This window comes from Scyliorhinus canicula, chromosome 5, assembly GCF_902713615.1.
Source record: "Scyliorhinus canicula chromosome 5, sScyCan1.1, whole genome shotgun sequence".
NCBI lineage: Eukaryota > Metazoa > Chordata > Chondrichthyes > Carcharhiniformes > Scyliorhinidae > Scyliorhinus > Scyliorhinus canicula.
This window is the reverse complement of record NC_052150.1, coordinates 28,186,305-28,207,144: the sequence shown is the minus strand read 5'-3', so window position 1 is coordinate 28,207,144 and position 20,840 is coordinate 28,186,305. Positions and strand designations below refer to the sequence as shown.

Below are 20,840 nucleotides of genomic sequence, written 5' to 3'. Positions count from 1 at the left end.
TCTCATCAGCTTTATCTTTGCTGGGATTCTGAAGCACGTTCGCCCAACCTTTCTTGCTCAGGTTAGGAGTAACGAAGCACACCCCCACCAACATAGTCATGGAGGAACTGGAGTGCAGAAAGGCAACCACATGATTGAAAGATGCATGGTCAGGGCTAGGACAGGAGGGGACCTTTGGAAGGTTTGACCCTTTGCTACTTCCTTTCTTTCCCCAAGCCCAAAGTGGGTGGATCAGATGGTCTCAATCTTAATGAGAAAGGTCCATGGGCCTCTGCACAGGGTGGAGGGGTTTCAAAAGATAGAGAAAAAGAAACAGGGTATCTTCACAGATGATTCTGGATTAGTAAGAGTTTAGGTACAGGTACATTTGGCATTGAATGGTTAAATCAACTGTCCACCATATCTGTTCAGAAGCCATTTGAGCAATAAAACCTCCATATACAGTCTGTTACTGTCTTTCAAGGTGTAGATAGTTCAATTAAAGCAGCAGACATAAGTCTGCAAGCAGCAATGCTCAACTTCCAATCTAAAGATATGCAGCTGGAAATGCCATCAACTTTCAGGTTAATGAGAATAAGGCTAGCAGGACCTCGGGCAAAATTTTCACTGCGAGATTGGGCCGCAAACATTTGAGTTCTTGAATTTCCAGTTACTCTCCAATTGTGTGCACACTATTCTAAATATGCACATTCTTACGGGTTAAAGGACAGTTTATTCATCAACTGCTCTCTATTCAGAAATTACTTACATTGCGGAAAGTTCTGACGAATATTGCTCGCACTGCTTCCAAATGAAGAATGAAAGTTATGAATAGTTTCCTGTAGAATCTGCCTCTCTCGCCCCTGTATTTAAAATAAATATATGTTTATATTTGCTGAATAGCAATATGTCGATTACAGCACTGTTTGTCATGGGACACTGGCATTCGTATTGGGACAGAAAGGAGCTGTCCGATGGAGCCAGACTCCACCTGGACCAGTCTGGGACCAGGGTCCTAGCAGAAAGGCTAAATAGAGTGGTCACAAGTACTTTAGAACTAGAAAATGGGAAGGGGCCAATACAGTTTCAAAAATAAGTCAAAGGACAGAGAATAAAGAAACAGTCAGGAATCCTATTTCAGGTATAGCAGGTAATGGCAAATCTGAAGAGAAATAAACAGGTGAATAAAGCATCAGTGCTAAGGGACAGGTTTGAGTGCATGGCCCATGCAAAAGTGTTATATATACAAATGCACTGTGTAAGGAATAAATGGAGTTGCAGGCACAAATTAAAATTGGAGATTATAATATAGTAGCCATTACGGAGTACTGGCTGCGAGATGGTCAGGACAAGAACTTAATATACCAGGTTATAAGGTTTACAGGATGGATAAGGAAAATGACCCCCAGGAGTGGGGGAGGAGAGAGAGAGGTGTGGAAACGGGACCAATTCATTGGTGAGAGGATATACACAGAGGGTAAAGCACCAGTAGAGACCTTCTGGCTGGAACTGAGAAACAGCAAAGGATCTAAAACTGCAATAGATGTCATGAATAGACCCTGCTAGTCAGCCTTCTCCTCCTGCAGCCCTGTCTTGTCCAATTCACCTCCAATGGGCACGGTGTCACTTTAACTCCCAGAATCTCTGACATAGTTTCAAAGAAGGCAAGCCCAGAACTTGACCAACTTAGGAAGGGCCAAAATATATGCGCCGGCCCTTTTGAACAGTGTTTGCATCTATCCTCCAGTCCCGGAAAGAACCCACTCATCCGTGCCCTAGTCATGTGCGCACTATGCACCAGTTTAAACGGAATCAAATTCAGTCTTGCATACAAGGAGGTAGAACTATGCAAACCATTGTTCAATATCATTCCCCCTCAAAGCACAACCCAACTCCTCCTCCATTTTTCCCTTTACTTCCTCCAGTGAAGTCCTCTCCCTCAATTGCCCATAAATATCCGATAACCTCCCTTTCCCCCATCTCATCCAAGGACACCACCTTATCCATCAGAGAGAGACTTGGCAATCAAGGAAACAGAGTTCCTACTGAACAAAGTTCCATAACTGTGAATATCTGAACCCATTTCCCCGGAAGGTGGAGTTTCTCCACCAGCTCCTCCAGTCTAGCAAACCTACCCTCCACGAACAAATCCCCAAACCTCTCGACCCCCCTCCCTCTCCCAGATCTGATATGACGAGTCCATTCCAGCCAGTAGAAATTTATGGTTCCTACAGATTGGTGCCATTAGCAACAGATTCCAGTTTAAAGTGCTGTCTAAATTGGTTCCATATTCTCAGAAGCTGTTACCACTGGGCTTTTAGAGTACTTGGCTGATAAGAACAGAGGAGAGCAATCAGAAGTGCCCTGAAACATGTACAGGAAACCTTCTCCATCTGCCCCCAAACAAACCGAGTATACAAACCATCCCTGCACTCGATGTTTGCCGCCCAGTAATAATTACGGTAAGATGTCTTACAACACCGGGACAAAGCCAAACAGGTTTGTTTTGAATCATTAGCTTTTGAGCGCAGATCCTGAGGTGCCCACCCGAGTCCAATGCCGGCATGTCCATATCACAGTAATAATTAATCAAATTAGCTAATGCTAGTGTCTTAATGCTAATGCTGTACAACAGCCTAATCCACAAAATGAACCGAGACCGAAAGCCAAACTGCCACAGTACCTCAAAAAAGAGGTAACCCCACTCAACCCAGTCAAAAGGCTTTCTCAGTGTCCATGGAGATGATTACCTCTGGCTCGGTCCCCAATGAGGGCGACAGCACCACATTCTGATCCTCTGAAATGCCCTAAGGCAGGCACCCCTCCAAATGAGTTGCGAACATCTTTGCCAACAGCTTTGTATCAGCATTCAACAGAGATGGACCCACACTCCACAGGATCTTTATCCTTCTTCAGGATTAAGGAAATTGATGCCTGCACCAGTATGTCCCCCCAGGACAGAGCATCATTAAACATATTCAACAGATGTGGCCCCCAACTCTGTTGCATTTTTTTTTTATCCCACCAGAAATCCGTCCGAGCTCGGTGCCTTTCTGGACTGCCCATAGAACAGATACGTTTCATAATTTCCTCCAGCCCGAGTGGCGCCTCCAACTCCTTCCTTCTTTCCTTCTCCATCACAGGTGAGACCAATCCATCCAAGAACTGTCCCATAGTAGAGTTCCTCAGGCTGCTCAGACCTGTATAGCCCCCAGTAAAAGGTCTCAAATACAGAGTTAACCTTTTCTGGATCAAAAACCAACCTTCCCCCAGGTCCTTAAACTCCGCTACCTCCCGTGAGGCAGCCTGTCTCCTTAGCTGGTGAACCAATAAACGACTGGCCTTCTCCCCATACTTGTTAAATGTTCCTCTCACATGACGAAGCTGGCTAACTGCTTTCCCCATTGACACCAACCTCAAACTCCATCTGGAGCTTCTGCCTCTCCGCCAAAAACTCTGTCGTTGGGGTAGCAGAGTATTGCCTGTCCATCACAAGAATAGACTCCACCAATCTCTGTCTCTCCACCATTCCAGTCTTAATTCCCCACTAATAACTACCTTTAATGCCTCTCGGAATGTGGAAAGTGAGACCACATTATTCTGATTAAACTCCACATAGGTCCCAATAGCAGAACCTCATACACTCCTTGTCTGTGAGCAATGCCGTATCCAACCTCCACAGGGATCGCTGAGCTCAGCCCTCCTCCAAAGACAAATCCACAATGCAGAGCATGGTCACATGACAGTTGCTGAATATTCTGCCTCCACCACCCCGGGGAGCAACAACTTACCCACTATAAAATTGTTAATACACAAGTAGATCCAGTGTACCTGTGAAAAGAAGGAAAATTCCTTTCCCTTTAGGTAATCTTACCCCAGTTTTCAAATCCTCCATGGTCTCATTTCTCTCCCCCCCCCCCCCCCCTCCCCCTATCTTGGATGACTGTGCCAGCCCCACAGGTCACCAAGATGCATTCCTCTAATTCTGGTTTCTTGAGCATCCCCAATTTTAATTGTCCACTACTGGTGGCTGTGCCTTCAGCTGCATCAGTCCCAAGTATTGAAGTTCCTCCCCTAAGCTGTTCTTTCCTCCTTTAAAAAGAAAGCTCTGATAAGCTTTTTGCCATCTACCCAAATATACAGCTCTGTAATGCATTTGCTTTATAATACTTCTAGGAAGCAACTTGGAAAGTTTTTTTCACATTTAAGGCACTATAAAAATTAAATACAAATTGTAGAGAATGTCAGAGGTTCGGTCGGTAATACTAATGGCTTGGCAGGTCCAAGTTCCTTTGTAAGTTCAGGCAGCACACATCAGCTGAAATTGATAGCAGTTAATCATCAAGATGCATTATCTGAAAGTCTTGTTTGGCGAGAAGCAGCTTCACTTCAATATATATTCTGGGCATTTTGTGTCATGACTCTTATTAAAGGGAGGATTCTCTAAAAGGATGCATGGGATCTCTTTGGACATGTTATGGGTAAACAGGAATATAGATGAATAGGAAGTAGCTACCTTGCAGTTGAGCTCATGTCGGAAGCGCACCACATAAGGAAACTAAGCCTAATCTAAAGCTTAGGTATCCAGGAAATTATTTTGTAGGAGTTTATGACTGCAATAGTTATTTATACTATTGGAGTCTAGTCATAAAACATGAATTTGGACAATACTGCGAGCCTGAACCACAAGAAATCATTTAGAGTTTAAAAGAAATGTCTTTGCAGCTTGATGTTTATGCCATTGAATTAATATGCAAGAAACAAATTTAAACTAATCAAATTTTAGTGACCAGATTTTTTCCCGCTGGTGTATTATAGTTGTTTCTATCCATACCTTCCCAGCATTTAACTCGGAGATCGCAGCCAAGATCTGTTGCCTCGAGGCATCTGTTTTTACACCCAACTCCTTCAAATCACCATCAGTTAGTGTAAGGAATGCTTCCATATCCACCTGCAAGACAGGCAAGTTCATATCTTTGGACACTGGAGTAACAGACATATTATGAGCATCTTCCAGACAGGAATTCTGCTAGGAAATGAACACGATCTTTAAGATCTTGTGGTACAGAGGTCCACATTTGAAAAGCACTGCTATTAAGCAACATTAAAAAGGCATGCTCTGTCCTGGAGTCCATTTTTGAAACAAGGCATCAGTTGAAAGTATACAATTTACATTTCATAGGTTTCAGGGAAAGGGGCGGAGAGGAATGAAATCATGATGTTCGAAGAATGAGAACAAGGTTTCTTTCTTTTCAGTGTGAAACCAAGCCACAGAGGAAGGAGTGGGAGTTCTAGCAGGGAAATAAAAACTAGTTGCTAGGACGCACCTACCAGCTGCAGATCCAAACAGAAATAAAAATATGTGGATCATTTTGGCGGCTGGGCTTCATAAAAAAAGAGACAAGAGCTCCCATTTATCGTGCATTTATTTATTTATGATTTTTTAAACTTCAAACATATACCCCAAAGTGCTTTATAACCAAAGAACTGTTTCTGAATTGCAGTCACACTCGTTGTGTAGGCAAACAGAACAGCCATTGGACCACAGTAAAGTCCCACAAATAGTGAGGTGATATCTGGTCAAATCATCTGTAATCTTAATTGAGGGATAAATGTTGATCATGAAACCACGTGTCCATGCTTTGTTTTTTTTAATGAGAAGTATATAATCATTTACATCCATCCAATGAGAAAGAGAAGGCCTCAATTAAACACATCATCCAAAAGACAACACCACACACTATACATGCACCCAAGTACTGCATTGAAGTTTCAACCTTGGTTAGATACTCAACCCCTGGAGTGAGGATATAAATATGCATTTCTTTTAGGGATATACAGGAAATCATGGTACAATACTTCAAATCCAGCACCCCGAGACCGTGCAGATATTTCCAGATTTCGGGATGGGTGGTTCAGGCCAAGGCAGTTTGGGTCAGGCCATGTTGGGTCAAATTAGATTAGCTCTATCCCACCTCGACCCCTTTATTTTCATTCCATTTCATCTTAACTTTTCTTTCTTTCTTGTCTTTATATACAATGAAGGTACTGTGAAAAGCCCCTAGTCAGCACATTCCAGCGCCTGTTCGGGCACACATAGGGGGAATTCAGAATGTCCAAATTACCTAACAGCACGTCTTTCAGGACTTGTGGGAGGAAACGGGAGCACCCAGAGGAAACCCACGCAGACACAGGGAGAACGTGCAGACCACACAGACAGTGACCCAAGCTAGGAATCAAACCCGAGACCCTGGAATGCAAAGCAACAGTGCTAACCACTGTGCTGCCGTGCCGTCCAAAGGATCTGCCTTACAATCGAACCCCAGCCTCCTGCATGGCAGGCAAGAATTCTATCACTGAACCACTGTGGTGGTATGATTAGCATAGCTGCCTGCCATTGGTGCAGAACACCGGCTTACCATTGGCCCTGGTCGGTCATGTGCCTCTCGACCGATTGGCTGAGACCAGTCATGTGACGGCTCCCCGAATGGTCGAGAGGCTGAGTTAACCCCGCCCATACCCAGTACTCCCGGCGGTCGTCCTTATACTGTAATCGACCGCAAGGCTAACATCTAGCTGATTAAAGCCATACTTTTGTCCAGCAACTCGTCTCGCGTTCAATTGATGGTACATCAACCACCAATGTCCTTACCTTTCCTCCCCTTTGCTTCTCCCTTCCCCCCCCCCCCAACATCTGTGACAGCTTAATAATAATAATAACCCTCTGATTTTAGCTTCTCTGCTGTTTGGCCTTTGACACCTTTTATTCTCTCTGGGGACTACCGTTACCACTCTTTTCCCTTGGTTTCTGTGGCTGTGACTCATTTTTCATTCCCTCACACCACAGTATAAATATCTCCCATTTTCTATATCTTTTAGCTTTGACAAAGGGTCATATAGACTCAAAATGTTAGCTCTTTTCTCTCGCTACAGATGCTGCCAGACCTGCTGAGATTTTCCAGCATTTTCTCTTTTAGTTTCAGATTCCAGCATCTGCAGTAATTTACTTTTATCTTGGGTCAAAGGTTGCTTGGAGTAGGGCGACATGGTGGCGCAGTGGTTAGCACTGCAGTCTCCCAGCACAGAGGACCTGGGTCACTGCATGGAGTATTCTCCCCGTACACCAAGATATAGGAACAGAATCAGGCCATTCGGCCCATCAAGCCTGCTCCACCATTCACATTCCTCATCTTTAACCTACAATGCCAAGAGTTGGTTGCAAAATCAACCAGCATCCCTCCCCAGAAGACATGATCTAGAAGTAGGCAATTTAGCCTCCTGAGCATAAACACCTTTATGGCCTCAACTGCCCGTTCTCATTAACCCTTCAACCCATTATCAATTAAAAATCTGACTTTTAATAATCTTTCAATGTCACAAGTGGGCTTACATTAACACTGCAATGAGGTTACTGTGCAAATCCCCTAATCGCCACAATCTGGCACTTGTTCAGGTACAGAGGGAGAATTCAGAATGTCCAATTCACCTAACGAGCACGTCTTTTCATCATTTTTTTGTAATTTTTCCCGTCACCATTTTAAACCCAGTGTTGGTGTCACCTGTGGTCTAACTCCTCCTTAAATTTTCTCACTGGCCCTGTATCCACCACACACTGGGTAGCGTATTGCAAAGATTCACAACCCTTCGGGAGAAGTAGTTTCTCCTCAAATCCGTTTTAAATTTGCTACCTCCTATTCCAAGTTATGACCTCTCGTTTTAGAATGTCCCACAAGAGGAAGCATCTGTTCCATGTCTACTTTATCCAACCTTTTAGCAACTTGTATACCTCGATTTGATCTCCCCTCATTCTTCTAAACTCTAGAGAGCATAGGCCTAAATTGTTTAATCTCTCCTCACACGACAAACCCCTCATCTCTGGAATCAATCTAGTGAACCCCCTCTGAACTTCCTCCAATGCCACTACATCTTTCCTCAAATACAGGGAAAATTGTGCACAATACTCCAGGTGCGATCTCACCAATGCTTTGTATAGTTGCAACAACCCTTCCTTACCATTATATTTAATTCCTTTTGCTATAAATGCCAACATTCAATTTCCTTTCCTTATTACATGCTACACCTGCATGCTAGATTTCTGTGACTCATGCACGAGGACACCCAGACCTTCTGCATCGAAGCACCCCAAAGTCTCTCCCCATTTAGATAATAAGTTGCTTTTCCATTTTATCGACCTCACACATATCCACGTTAAACTCAATCAGCCCACTCTCCTGACCTATATGTCCATTTGTAAGTTCTTATTTCCTCACTGCATCTTACTGTCCCACCTATTTTTGTGTCATCTGTTATGGGACAGGGTTGAGAGAAGCTTTAACAAAAAAATATATATACTGTAGGTGCAAGAGCTATGCTTTAGCAGCAATACCAACCCTGTACTGCTCATAGACATCTACTACAGTAAGTGCTTGTAAACCTGTTACTCACTAAAACAGGTGCAGATGGCGGTATTAAACAATTCAAGCATTTGAGAAACATATCCTCTAGAAATTCAGTAAAGTACTGAAAAAGGATTTGAAACGAAAAGACAGCGGGTATCGCTCAGCTCTTTTTCTTGAAGGTCCAATTTGGGCACAAGCATCAAATACACATTGGGACAATTAATGGTGGTCCAGGTTAAGAGAGTTTCTCCTATGTGGTACTGTATATAATTGGAAAGAAGTCACAGAACTATTTTTAAGCGACGTTTTCCATGCTATTTTACTTTAGGCATTGTATGATGAATGTAATTGATATAATAAAGCGGTTTTCAAGTAGTAATACATAAAACACAGGTGGTAATTCCATAGGAATTGCACTGCAAGCTCATTCGCCATAAAAACACTAGAAATATATAATTTAATCAACAGCATACTAAAAAAGACATCTCTAAATATAAATCACAGCAATAAACACCTCTAAAATCACAAAAAATAGCTAACCACCAGACTATAAAAATTAAATGTTTTGTTGAATTTTCTTTACATTGAAATTATAACCAGAAACATTGTAGAGTACAATGAGCAGATCGGGTTTCAGTGAGAAACGGTTACATACTGCTTTAAGTACAGTATGTATTCTACTGCTCTATTTGTTTGCAACAGGGCAAAGGGCATTAGCTCTAGAAAATGAATCGTTAATCACTTCAAAAGTTCTCAATGGTTGCATTATATGTGGAATGAAGCTTATCTAATTTATTGCAACAACAGAATAGCACCCCTATTGCCATTGTGACATTTAATTTACTTCAGTCAATTTTGTGTTTGGCCTCAATTATAGTTTTGAATATCAAATTGACACAAGTAATTGCCATTCTACTTTCAAATTAAGATTGATAATGAAAAAATAGGTTCTTCATAATCAATTCTGAAAATAAGTACGATGAGAAACAATCCCAAAAACAGAGTGGATAGACACTCTGTGCAAGGATGAATACTTACCATCAGGTTATTTTCACAGCTAGAGAGAGAATTAAAGTGGAAGACTGCAGAAAGACAAGAGAGAGAACATGTAGAAATGGGGTATTATACTCCATTGGACTGTACACAGTAATGAGCAAAAACACTACTGCAAGTCATCACTGTCAGAGAATCAATCATAATAATCAAAATGTTTTTTTAAAAGACTCCCTCTGGAGGGCAAAATTAAAAGGAGTACAAAAACTGCAAGATAGCAAAATACTATTAAAGACTTGGAAACAGAACCATGAGACACAAAAAGTCGGTTTGCCTTGTTCATTAAAAATACATTGAAAATTTTTTTTTTAAATTTTTATGTAAAGGTTTTTGAAACATTAAGAAATAAATGTTGCAAAAAAATAATAGACCAGATTACTGACAAACCCAGGGCCAGCATTGGCAGACTTTCTGAAAGTTGGCCACATTCTGGCTGCATCTGAGCTAGGGGGCTGGTCTGTGGCCCAAGGAAATTGAAGGAAAAAAGCCAAGAATTTTGACAATGATGATGATGAGAGTTGAGGCAAGCGTGAGGTTTTTTTTAAAAACACAGAAATGAAATCTACGATAAAAGTAATAAAAATAAATTCTAAGCACTAATGATATCCTTTGGCTTATCTTCAATGCTTTCATCACTGATCCTAGCATACCCATGTAAAGAAAAAGTTGAGAACCACTCTTTAAAAAAGTTATTAACAAAGTTTGATAAGGAAAATGTTTTTAAAAATAGTAGCTGAAATTATAGACAGGACAGAATTAGAGGTAGATGGGCAGGCTTCTACATTATACACTTGGAAATAATACAACCTATGTCGAAGTAGATCTCACAAAATAAATGTTTTATGTCATGGAGACAGGTGTATACATCCAACCTTTTATTTCTTCCTTGCAGGGTCGAGGGTTTAAGTAAAATATGAAAGTTTAATGAGGTAAAATTGTACAAAATGTAATTTCGGAAGACAATCAAACAATGTCAGTATTACCTCTTGTTCTTCAAATATAGGTTGATATTTTTCCAGTGATAACTTTTTTAGAATGCTGGATAATTCATCTGAAGGAAAAAATAATAGAACATACATGGGATATCAGCTGACATTACTTTGGATCATGTTGGAATTCAGTCATGAACAAGTCCAAGAAGGAGCCGACATATAAACGGACAAGTCCCAAATCAGAAAGGACATTCATCACACATATCTTCTAGTCCCCAAAGACCCATATTTAACATCTTTCTGGTATCTTACCTTCTAAGAATGTGGCAAGAGATTATTTTAATGTACTCGGCTGTTTCCACTACAGACGAGCAGAATCATTCAAAGTAGAGTGATCCTAACATTCAGTTTGAGGCTGAGAAACTTGTCTGAAACTGGAATCTTGCCTTTATTAGAGTGTGATTACAAAAGTTGGACGACAGTTGATAAGAGTGGATTGGGAAACTAGGGCATAGGCAGACATTTCTGGAGATATTTCAAAACTTAACAAAAATATATAATTGAGAAAGAAAGATGCTACAGAAAGAATACATAATTCCTGGCTACCTAAGATAGATAAGAATGGTTTCAAATTGAAAAGCTACGATAGGCTAGAAGACTGAGAAAACTTTTATAAACCACTAAAGCATGACTCAAAAAAGTAAAGAGGAAGAAATGCCAGGAATGCTTTTTATTCTTTCATGAGATGTGGGCATCACTGAAAAGGCCACCATTTGTTGCTCATCCACAACTGCCCTCAAAGTGAACAGTCTTCTTTAATTGCTGCAGTCCATGCGATGCAGGTACACCCAGAGTGCTGTAGAAAGGGAGTTCCAGGATTTTGACTCCGCAACAGCAAAGAAATGGCAATATAGATTTTCCTTGTTCTTTCCAGTGGTTGAGGTTGCAAGTTTGGAAAGTACTGCTGAAGGAACCTCGGCGAATTGCTGCAGTACATCTTGTATATAGTACACACTGCTGCCACTGTGTGTCAATGGTGGAGAGAGTAAATGTTTAGATTGGTGGATGGGGTGCTAATTAAGCAGGCTGTTGTCCTGGATGTTGTCAAGTTTGTTGAGGGTTGTTGGAGCCACACAAATCTAGGCAAGTGGAGTATTTAGACTTGCGCTTTGTAGATGGAGTACAGGCTTGGAGAAGTCACGAGGTAAAGGTAGTATTAGCATTTAAGAAATAATGGGCAGTACGGTAGCACAGTGGCTGGTACTGTTGCTTCACAGGTTCGATTCCCGGCTTGGGTCACTATCTGGGCGGAGTCTGCACGTTCTCCCAGTGTCTGCGTGGGTTTCCTCCGGGTGCTCCAGTTTCCTCCCACAAGCCCTGAAAAACGTGCTGTCAGATGAATTGGACATTCTGTATTCTCCCTCTGTACCAGAACAGGCGCCAGAATGTGGCATCTAGTGACTTCACGGTAACTTCATTGCAGTGCTAATGTAAGCCTACTTGTGACAATAAAGATTATAATAAAATGAAGCAGACTGAAAATGGTTTTGTGAAAGGGAAATTTGTGCTTGACAAATTTATTAGAGATCTTTGAGGATGTAACAAGCAGGGGAATGAGAACAGTAGAGGTACTGTATTTGGATTTCCAGCAGACATTTGATAAGGTACTATATAAAAAAGCTATTATACAAGCTAAGAGATCGTAGTCTTGTGGGCAATATATTTGATTTGATTTATTGTCACATGTACTGAAGTACAGTGAAAAGTATTTTTATGCGGCCAAGGCAACATACACAGTACGTACATAATAGACACAAAAAGAATAATCGACAGAGTACATTGACAAATGATACATCGACAAACAGTGATTGGTTATAGTGCGAACAAGGGGCCAAACAAAGCAAATACATGAGCAGGAGCAGCATAAACAAAGAATTGGCTAACTATCATAACAGAGATTTGGGATAAATGGGTAATTTTCAGATTGGAGAACTGTAACTAGTGGACTGCCTACGCCTCAACAATTTACAATCTATATTAATTACTTGGATGAAGGACAATGAGCATTGTAGCCAAATTTGCTGATTATACAAAGATAGGTTGGAAAGCAAATTAAGAGGATGACACCAAGAGTTTGCAATGGGAAATAGGTCAAATGGATGGAAAAAGATTTGGCACAAGGAGTGTAATGTGGTAAAAATAGAAAAGTACATATGCAGTATAGAGGGATCAGAGTGTCCTCGTATGCAAATCACAATAAAGTAGTTAGGAAGACAAATGCTGCAAAGTTGGCCTTGATTTATTTCAACATGGATGGAATACTTGGGAATTCCTGCGAGAACTATTGGTGAGAATAAACATAGGCTACCGTGTACAGTTTTGGTCTCCTTACTGGAGATATATTTCCATTGGAAGCCGTTCCAATAAGGTTCACAAAGATAATGGGGTGTTTTATGAGAAAAGATTGAGATCGAGCATATACTCATTCGAGTTTAGAAAATTCAGTTATTCTTATTGAAACATGATTCTGAGAAAGCTTAACAAGGCAATGGCTGAGAGGATGTTTCATCTAGTGAGGACATCACAAACAAGGGGAGCACAGTTTCAAAATGAGCAATTTATTCTCAGAACAATCTTTAGAATTCCCTACTCCAGACAGCAGGGGAGAATTATTGGGTCTTTGACTATATTCAAGATTGAGCTGCAGTTTTTGATATCTAAGGAAGTCAAGGGTCACAGGGGGACAGGCAGTAAAGCGGAGTTTAAGATCAGTCAACCATGATCTTGTTAGCTGGCAATGTAGGCTCAAAATGCCAAATGGCATACTCCGGTAGCCATTTCCCAAGTTCTTATACAAGTCAGGAGTCATCATTACATTCCAGAGAATCTTAGAATAATCAGTTCTTGCAGAGGAAAGCAGATCAAGATGGTGCTTTGGCTGGTCCAGCAAGGTTAAGCAATGAATGTTCACATCCGTGACCCTTGGACTAAGGAGGCAGAGAAAGGGTCTATAATAGGATTAACTGGATTAACTGGGGAGATGGCAATGGTATTCATGGCATAAGGACATCAAGGGTGGAGGTGAGGGCATGAATGAGCAAATCAGTAGCTGCACAAATGCTGTTACAGTACTTCAGTTTTTTAAAAAACTGTTAATCTTTCATTGCCATTAAATTAGGTTTTTTTTTTTAAAAACTACCTTTTCATAACTGTCAGATTTATAAATTGTAATTAGTGTTCGGAATTTATAAGCTCTTGGTACCACTTAGTGCAATTAGTTTTGTCCAGAAATCTGATTTTTGCCAAATCTTATAAAATCCCTTCCTTGCATATTTGTCTTACCTTCATCTGTGAGGGTTCCACTACTGGACCCACCACTGCTCTTAGACTGCTGGTGTGAAGATGAGGACAGTGATACTTCTCCTTGGGGACTTTTAGGAGTGGGGGACGGTGATGGAGTCAGAGTAGGAGAGGTGCTCTTTGAATTTGATGATGTAGCAGACGGTGGACGCTGTTTCCCACATTTCTATATTACCAAGAGAAATAATGGATAACATTTTACACTTGGATAATTAAGGAGTGAAATAGTTTGTGTGCGAAATGCAGTTTTCTGTTCTGTTCAGTGTTAAGCAGCTGTCATTTCCTATCAATGCAATAGACTATGAACACAAGAATTTGACAGGTCAGTTAGACCATCAAGCCTGTCCACATCTGAAGCAAAGAGCATGATCACTAGACAATTCTTTCCTCGTCCTCCAAGCTGCAAGATCTGCTGGGAAGAGGCAAAAAAAAAAAACGAGAAACAAACAGCTCTGATACAAAAGTAAAAATATCTGAAAAATGCCAGAGCAGATCAAAGGGCAACCAAATGCAGGCCAGAATATCACAATGGTATACATCAAGACTCAGTAAATAATTCACAGCTCAGTGCATTTTTTAATTGCTTTGCAAAGATGAAGGGCAAGGATTACTTGAGAATTTGTATGCTTCACCTTTTGCCAACTGGCATAAAAGTATCATAGCCCTTTTCAATTAGGAAATAAAGTCACTTTTCGATGCAGATTTTTTTTTCTTGCCACAGAAGATAAATATATCATTACAAACGCATGGCTATTCCACGGTTTAATAGGTTACCAATGCAGAAATTGTTGAACCAAATTTCGGATTCTGTAATAATCTAAATGCTATAAGTGCCATTTTAAGAATATGGCCATTATTGATATGGCACACAAGACAAAACTGTCAATTTCATAATTCCCCAAAATTGACTTTTAACCCGGACTAGAACAAGTTACCTGTGCAATGCAATTACCCACAGGTGATGAGGCTGGCAGTTCAGGAAGGCTAGCTTCAACAGAAGTTGGACGAGGCAGAATCTCAGACCGGTTTGTTTTTAATTCAGGTAAACCGGCAGCCTTCCGCCGCTGGGCTGCAATTTGTGACAAAACACTATCTGAACTTCCTCCTGCAAATTTAAAACAGAAGAAATACATATGTATACAGTTAAATTCCTAAATTGCTGGAAGTCACCGAGTAAGTTACAGGGATGTCTCAATTAAAGCCAAATCTCAGCCTGCTATGCAGAAAGCCACTGAGGCCTTATTCCCATGACTTCCAGCATCCAATAATTACAATGACTGAACCTTGGTCAGTTGTCTATTTTTCTAATGCTCCCATAGCTGGAAAGGCTATAGTCAACTTACAACTGTCCTAACAATAGTAACAGATTCTGTGTTTTCCTCAAAGAAGTCATTTCAATTTGTCCTTGGAGATCAAATATTTTTTCCTCTACAACCTCCCTCAGTATGTTGTTGCAAAAACTTTCCCCTTTTTCAGCTCACACTAACATTTTATTCTGATATCCCTTTATACCAGATGTCACGAACTGACCTGCTGCATTCTAGCTTTACCAAAATTAATAATTTCAATTATTTTTCAACCACATCCTTAAACATCAAATACAAGGAGCTCATGGATTTCTTAGTTACCGAGATCTAGACCATCTTTGTATTTACCTCTGTTGCATATTCTTTTCCTCAACTCATCAACCCCCAGCTCTACCATAACTTCCTGCTTCAGTAGGTCTCATCATGTTTCCTCTTTTCTCATTACGATGAAGCAGCTCTAACCAAAAGTCGTCAACAATATACTCGATAACTGTGACAAAGTACTTTAACCCCTGTTGAACATCACTGCGGCATTAGATGTGATCTGCATTACCATTGCCCTCTTGTCATCCAGCTTCATGAGATTGTACTTGCAATGTTCCAGTCTGATCCAACTAACCCCCGTTCCTTGGTTCCTTCTTCCTCATCTACCTGCTGCTATTTGGCAAGATCTGTATGATAGGTTTCAAAGATTCCACAAAGTGCAGATGAACTACACGTGCACAGTTTCCTTAATCTACATCTTAGCTTCTTTATCAAAATAAAAAACAGATATTTAAATGATCCGACAGGTCTCGCTCTTCACAAATTCATACCAGTTCTAACCAATTAGTTTGTATCACCTTAAATGTTCCACCAACTGTCCTGCCAATTGATTCTAAAATTTCTCCCTCAAACAGATCAAGTATCCTTTATCCAAAACCTTCAAGGCTGATTACCCTTCAGATAATGCACAGTTCTATTACGTTAAGCTAGCTTAGGCTATTGCATAATAAATACAGGGTACCTGTATTAAATTTTTTTCGACAATCACCAAGATAAACAGTGCAGACAAACAACTAGGTTTCCCAGGCTAAAGGAAGCTGAGGTTCACAAAAAGTGTGTTTTTTGGATGCGTTTGGTTTTCTAATTTACAGGTAAGGATTCTCAACCTGCATCAACAGAACAATTGCTGTTCTGTGCTTCATCCTTCCTTAAAGATTCTTTTCAAAATAAAAGTACAGTTTATCTATAATTCTGCTATCTCGGATACCCCACTTAAGAAATCCCGAAATGATTCGAACCCATGACTCTGCCAGCCCATCCTGGGAAGTTCATTCAAATCCACCCAATCCAGGCATCAAGGTGGCAAGAGTGGGACAGAGTCCTGGTCAGCCAGGTAATGGAAAGATTATTGGAGCTTCAGACTACAACCTGCATTTCAAAACGGCATTCGCCACTGCAACTCACCAAGTGAGCACACCAGCACTATCCAGGCATCACTTCTGCAGTTTGCTGCTTCTATTAAGTCCTATCATCCTAATCATCTTGTTAAAAGGTTCATATTTATGAACATAAGTGAAATCCATTTCCATGAAGCAAAATACACTACTGATCGCGTCTAGAAATATAGGCCTAGGTCCAAATTCTGATAGTTCACGAATTACTGAGGCTTTGCAATACAAAGAGTGGTGCCTGTGATAGGTGGTCTATTCATTCAATTGGACAAAAAAAAACAGCAGTGGAATCCTCATCCAAACTTTTGACATGATTTTTTGGCAACGCCAACATTTTAATGCAATCTTTAAATGAATACTTCCTCCAATCAGACTTAGTGCAGGCCTGGGTGCTTGAGCCTTAATGCAGAGACACAAAAGCTGCTCAGCTGCCTCAATCAAGGGGCATCCAAATCCCTTAGATCCGAAGGATGGAGCCAGTTACTATGCTTAGAAAAGCCATAATGGATCGACTTCCTGTGTGGACCATGGAGTAAGTGGACACACACAAGGCAGCTCCTTCCCAAGGTTACGGAAAAGAGCTCTTTTTTAATCAATACGGGGTGGAATTTTGATGAAAAGATGTAGGTGAATGTTGGAGGAGTACTTTCCCCCAGGAATGGTATGTCTCTTGGTTACCAGCCTCGGCAGAAACAGTGAAAGATTTGGCTGGAGCTGCAGCAAAGACAAAAGCCTCTTCCAGCATGCAGGCGGGGGAAGGGCGAGCTTAAAGGCTTTAAGCTGACTTGAGGGCCTTTATTAAAGCTGAATTCTAGCAGCAGAGGGAACAACTGCGAAAAGATCTCGCCAAGGCCATTGAAGAAGTGGTTACAAGACTTTCGGTGGCGGCCATGGAGGAGTAGGTCGCGTATTCGGAAGCTCCCGTCTGAAACGGACTCTCGGACCTTTTTCAGGAGTTTCCTCGGACTTTTTGGGGCAGATTGGTGAAGTGAACATTGCCAAAAGGATTCCCTCTCTGTTGTATGGATAGCTGGACCAGGAGTGGCCGGGTGAAGCGTTTAAGTCCCAACAGACAGAAGCTTGCGGAGCAGGTGCCGAGGCACGGCATGGCGGCTGGTATAGACCAGGGTCCATGGGCGCAGTGGGCACAGGATCAACAAGCGTTCCTATGGGGCTGCTTTGCTGATCTTAAAAAGGACATGCTGGCCCCGATGAAGGCATCAATAGACCAAATGATCGCAACTCAGGCAACACAAGGGAAAGCGATTAAAGAGATGGAAAAAAAGCTATCCGACCACGAGGACGAGTTGGTCATATTGGCCCTGAAGGTGGAGGCGCAAGATGACCTCCACAAGAAGTGGCAGGAGAGGCTGGAGGACCTAGAAAACAGGGCCAGAAGACAGAACTTGAGAATTGTGGGCCTCCCCGAAGGTGTGGAGGGGTCGGATGCGGGAGCATTTGTGTCCAAGGTGCTGGAGACGCGGATAGGGACGGGGGTATTCCCTCGACACCTGGAGCTGGACGGGGCGCACAGAGCCCTCACAAGGAAGCCCAAGGCGAATGAACCGCCGAGGGCCATGATGATGAGATTTCATCGCTTCTCGGACAAGGAACTTGTCTTGCAGTGGGCAAAAAAAGAACGGAGCAGCAGGTGGGTGAACTGCGTGATACGCATCTACCAGGATCTGGGTGCAGTGCTGGCCAAGAGGCCTTCTGGATTCAACCGGGTGAAGGCGACCCTCTTCAGCAAGGGCGTGAAATTTGGGATGCTACACCCAGCGAGGCTATGGGTCAAGTACAAGGAACGGAATCACTATTTTGAGACGCCAGATGAGGCGTAGTCATTCGTCAAACAAGAAAAGCTGGACTTGAATTAAAGGACAGTTAAACTTTGGAATGTGGCAGTGGGGCTGGGTAACACGGTACCGTTTCTAATATAAGATTGTATACAATGGTGGGTGCGTGTAATGGCTGTGGTGGTGGCTGGAGGGTGCAGTGTTTTCAGCAATGTTGAGATACGGAGGGGGGGGCCCTTTGCTTAGTGTGACTGTTTGGGCAGTTGGAGCCTTGGCTCAACAAGTCTCCCCTCACGGGGCAATGTTAGTGTCTTCTGTTTATTTTTTGTTTTGTAATACTATTTACTCACTGGGGCTGGAGAGGTAGTTTAATTGGTTTATTCACATGGGGAGAAGGGTCCAGACAATGAGGCGACAGTCTGATCGGCGCCAGGGGCGGGAGCTGCCAGGGTCAGCTGGCTCTCAGGAGCATAGTGGGGGGTGAGCAAGTGCCCAGCTAGTGCTTAGCGGGGTTTTTTGGGTTGTGGGGCTGTTGGGGGGGGGGATGCTGCTTTGCTGACAGAGGAGATATCAATTTTGGGGTACCAATTGAGGGTCAGGGGCGGCGGCTCCCTGTGGGGGCACTCGAGGAAGCGAAGGGCACGGGCTCGAGGTTGGCCAAGAAAGGGCGATGGCTGGTCGGCAGGGGTGGGGTTAGCACCCCCCCCCCCCCCCCCCTCTCCGTCCAGGCTGATCACGTGGAATGAGAGGGGTTTGAATGGGCCAGTCAAAAGAGCGCACGTATTCGCGCATCTAAAGGGGTTAAAGGCAGACGTAGCAATGCTTCAGGAGACACATTTAAAGCTTGCAGATCACATGAGATTGAGAAAGTGATGGGTAGGCCAGGTGTTCCATTCAGGGCTGGATTCGAAGACCAGCGGGGTAGCAATTCTGATCCGTAAGGGTGGTGGCATTCGAGGCTGGGAGAATTGTGGCAGATAAGGGGGGCAGGTATATAATGGTGAGTGGAAAGTGGGAGGGGGTCCGGGTGGTGTTTGTGAACGTCTATGCTCCGAATTGGGATCATGTGGAATTTATGAGACGCATGCTAGGCAAAATCCCAGACTTAGTCACACCACCTGATCATGGGGAGGGGACTTTAACACAGTTATCAACCCCGAGCTGGACCAGTCGAAGTCCAGGACAGGGAAGCAACCAGCAGTGGCTAAGGAACGGAAGGGTTTTATGGAGCAGATGGGGGGATCCCTGGAGGTTCTCGCAGCCAAGAGCGAAGGAGTTCTTTTTTTCTCCCACGATCATAAGGTTTATTCCCGCATGGACTTCTTTGTCTTGAGCAGGGCGTTAATCCCAAAGGTGGCTGGGACAGAATACTCAGCAATCATAGTCTCGGACCATGCCCCGCACTGGGTGGACCTGTACTTAATGAGGAGAGAGGCCAGCGCCCACTCTGGAGACTGGATGTGGGGCTGCTGGCAGGCGAAGAGGTTTGCGGGCGGATTAGCAGGAACATCCAGGATTACCTGGAAACAAACGATACAGGTGAGGTAGCAGCGGCAACGGTCTGGGAGGCTCTGAAGGCAGTTGTCAGGGGGGAACTCATCTCAATTCGATCCCATAGGAAAGAGAGAGAAAGAGCGGAGAGGGAGAGACTGGTGGAGGAGGTACGCAGAGTGGACAAGAGATACGCGGAGGCCCTCAAGGCGGGGCTACTAAGGGAGTGGCGGAGTCTGCAGGCGGAGTTTGAACTGCTGACCACAGAGAAAGCGGTAGCACAGCTGAGGAAGGCAAGGGGGGCAGTCTATGAGTATGGCGGAGAAAGCGAGTAGAATGTTGGCACACCAATTGCAAAAGAGGGAGGCGGCCAGGGAAATCGGGGGAGTAAAGAATAAGGAGGGTAACTCTGCCTTGGATCCGGGGGGGGGGTGTGAACAGAGTCTTTAAGGAATTCTATAGTAAACTATATGAGGCGGAGCCCCCGACAGGCGCGGAAGGGATGAGGCAATTTTTGGACCAGTTCCAAAGGTGGAAGATGACTTGGTGGAGGGGCTGGGGGCCCCGATTGAATTGGAGGAGATTGTCAAGGGTGTAGAGGGCATGCAAATCAGGTAAAGCCCCAGGGCCGGACGGTTACCAGGTAGAATTCTACAAGAAATTTTCGGAAATATTCAGCCCACTCCTGATGAGGACCTTCAATGAGGCTAGAGAGAAAGGAACCCTCCCCCCAACAATATCACAGGCTTTGATCTCACTCATTCTTAACCGAGGGTAGGACCCGGAACATTGCGGGTCATACAGGCCGATTTCACTTTTAAACGTGGATGCCAAATTACTAGCTAAGATTCTGGCCACAAGAATTGAGGATTGCGTCCCAGGGGTGATAGAGGAAGACCATAGAGGGTTTGTTAAAGGCAGACAACTCAATACCAATGCCCGGAGACTTTTGAATATTATTATGATGCCCTCAGAGGGAGGGGAGGCGGGGGTGGTAACAGCGATGGGACGCAGAGAAAGCCTTTGACCGGGTGGAGTGAGAGTACCTCTGGTAAACGCTAGGGAAGTTCGGGTTTGGGGAGGTTCC

At 43.1% G+C, this 20,840-nt stretch overlaps 1 protein-coding gene across 1 annotated transcript in view; it reads right to left on the bottom strand.

The window, feature by feature from the left end:
- LOC119965871 (ankyrin repeat and SAM domain-containing protein 6-like) overlaps positions 1 to 20,840 on the bottom strand; it is a 54,969-nt gene that overhangs the window by 1,572 nt on the left and 32,557 nt on the right. Inside the window, exons 10-14 of the mRNA XM_038796818.1 lie at positions 14,659 to 14,828; positions 13,706 to 13,889; positions 10,415 to 10,482; positions 4,814 to 4,930; positions 749 to 842 (exon numbers count right to left, since the gene is read on the bottom strand). Of these exons, the coding sequence (XP_038652746.1) occupies positions 749 to 842; positions 4,814 to 4,930; positions 10,415 to 10,482; positions 13,706 to 13,889; positions 14,659 to 14,828 (633 nt within the window). The remainder of the gene's footprint in view (positions 1 to 748; positions 843 to 4,813; positions 4,931 to 10,414; positions 10,483 to 13,705; positions 13,890 to 14,658; positions 14,829 to 20,840) is intronic.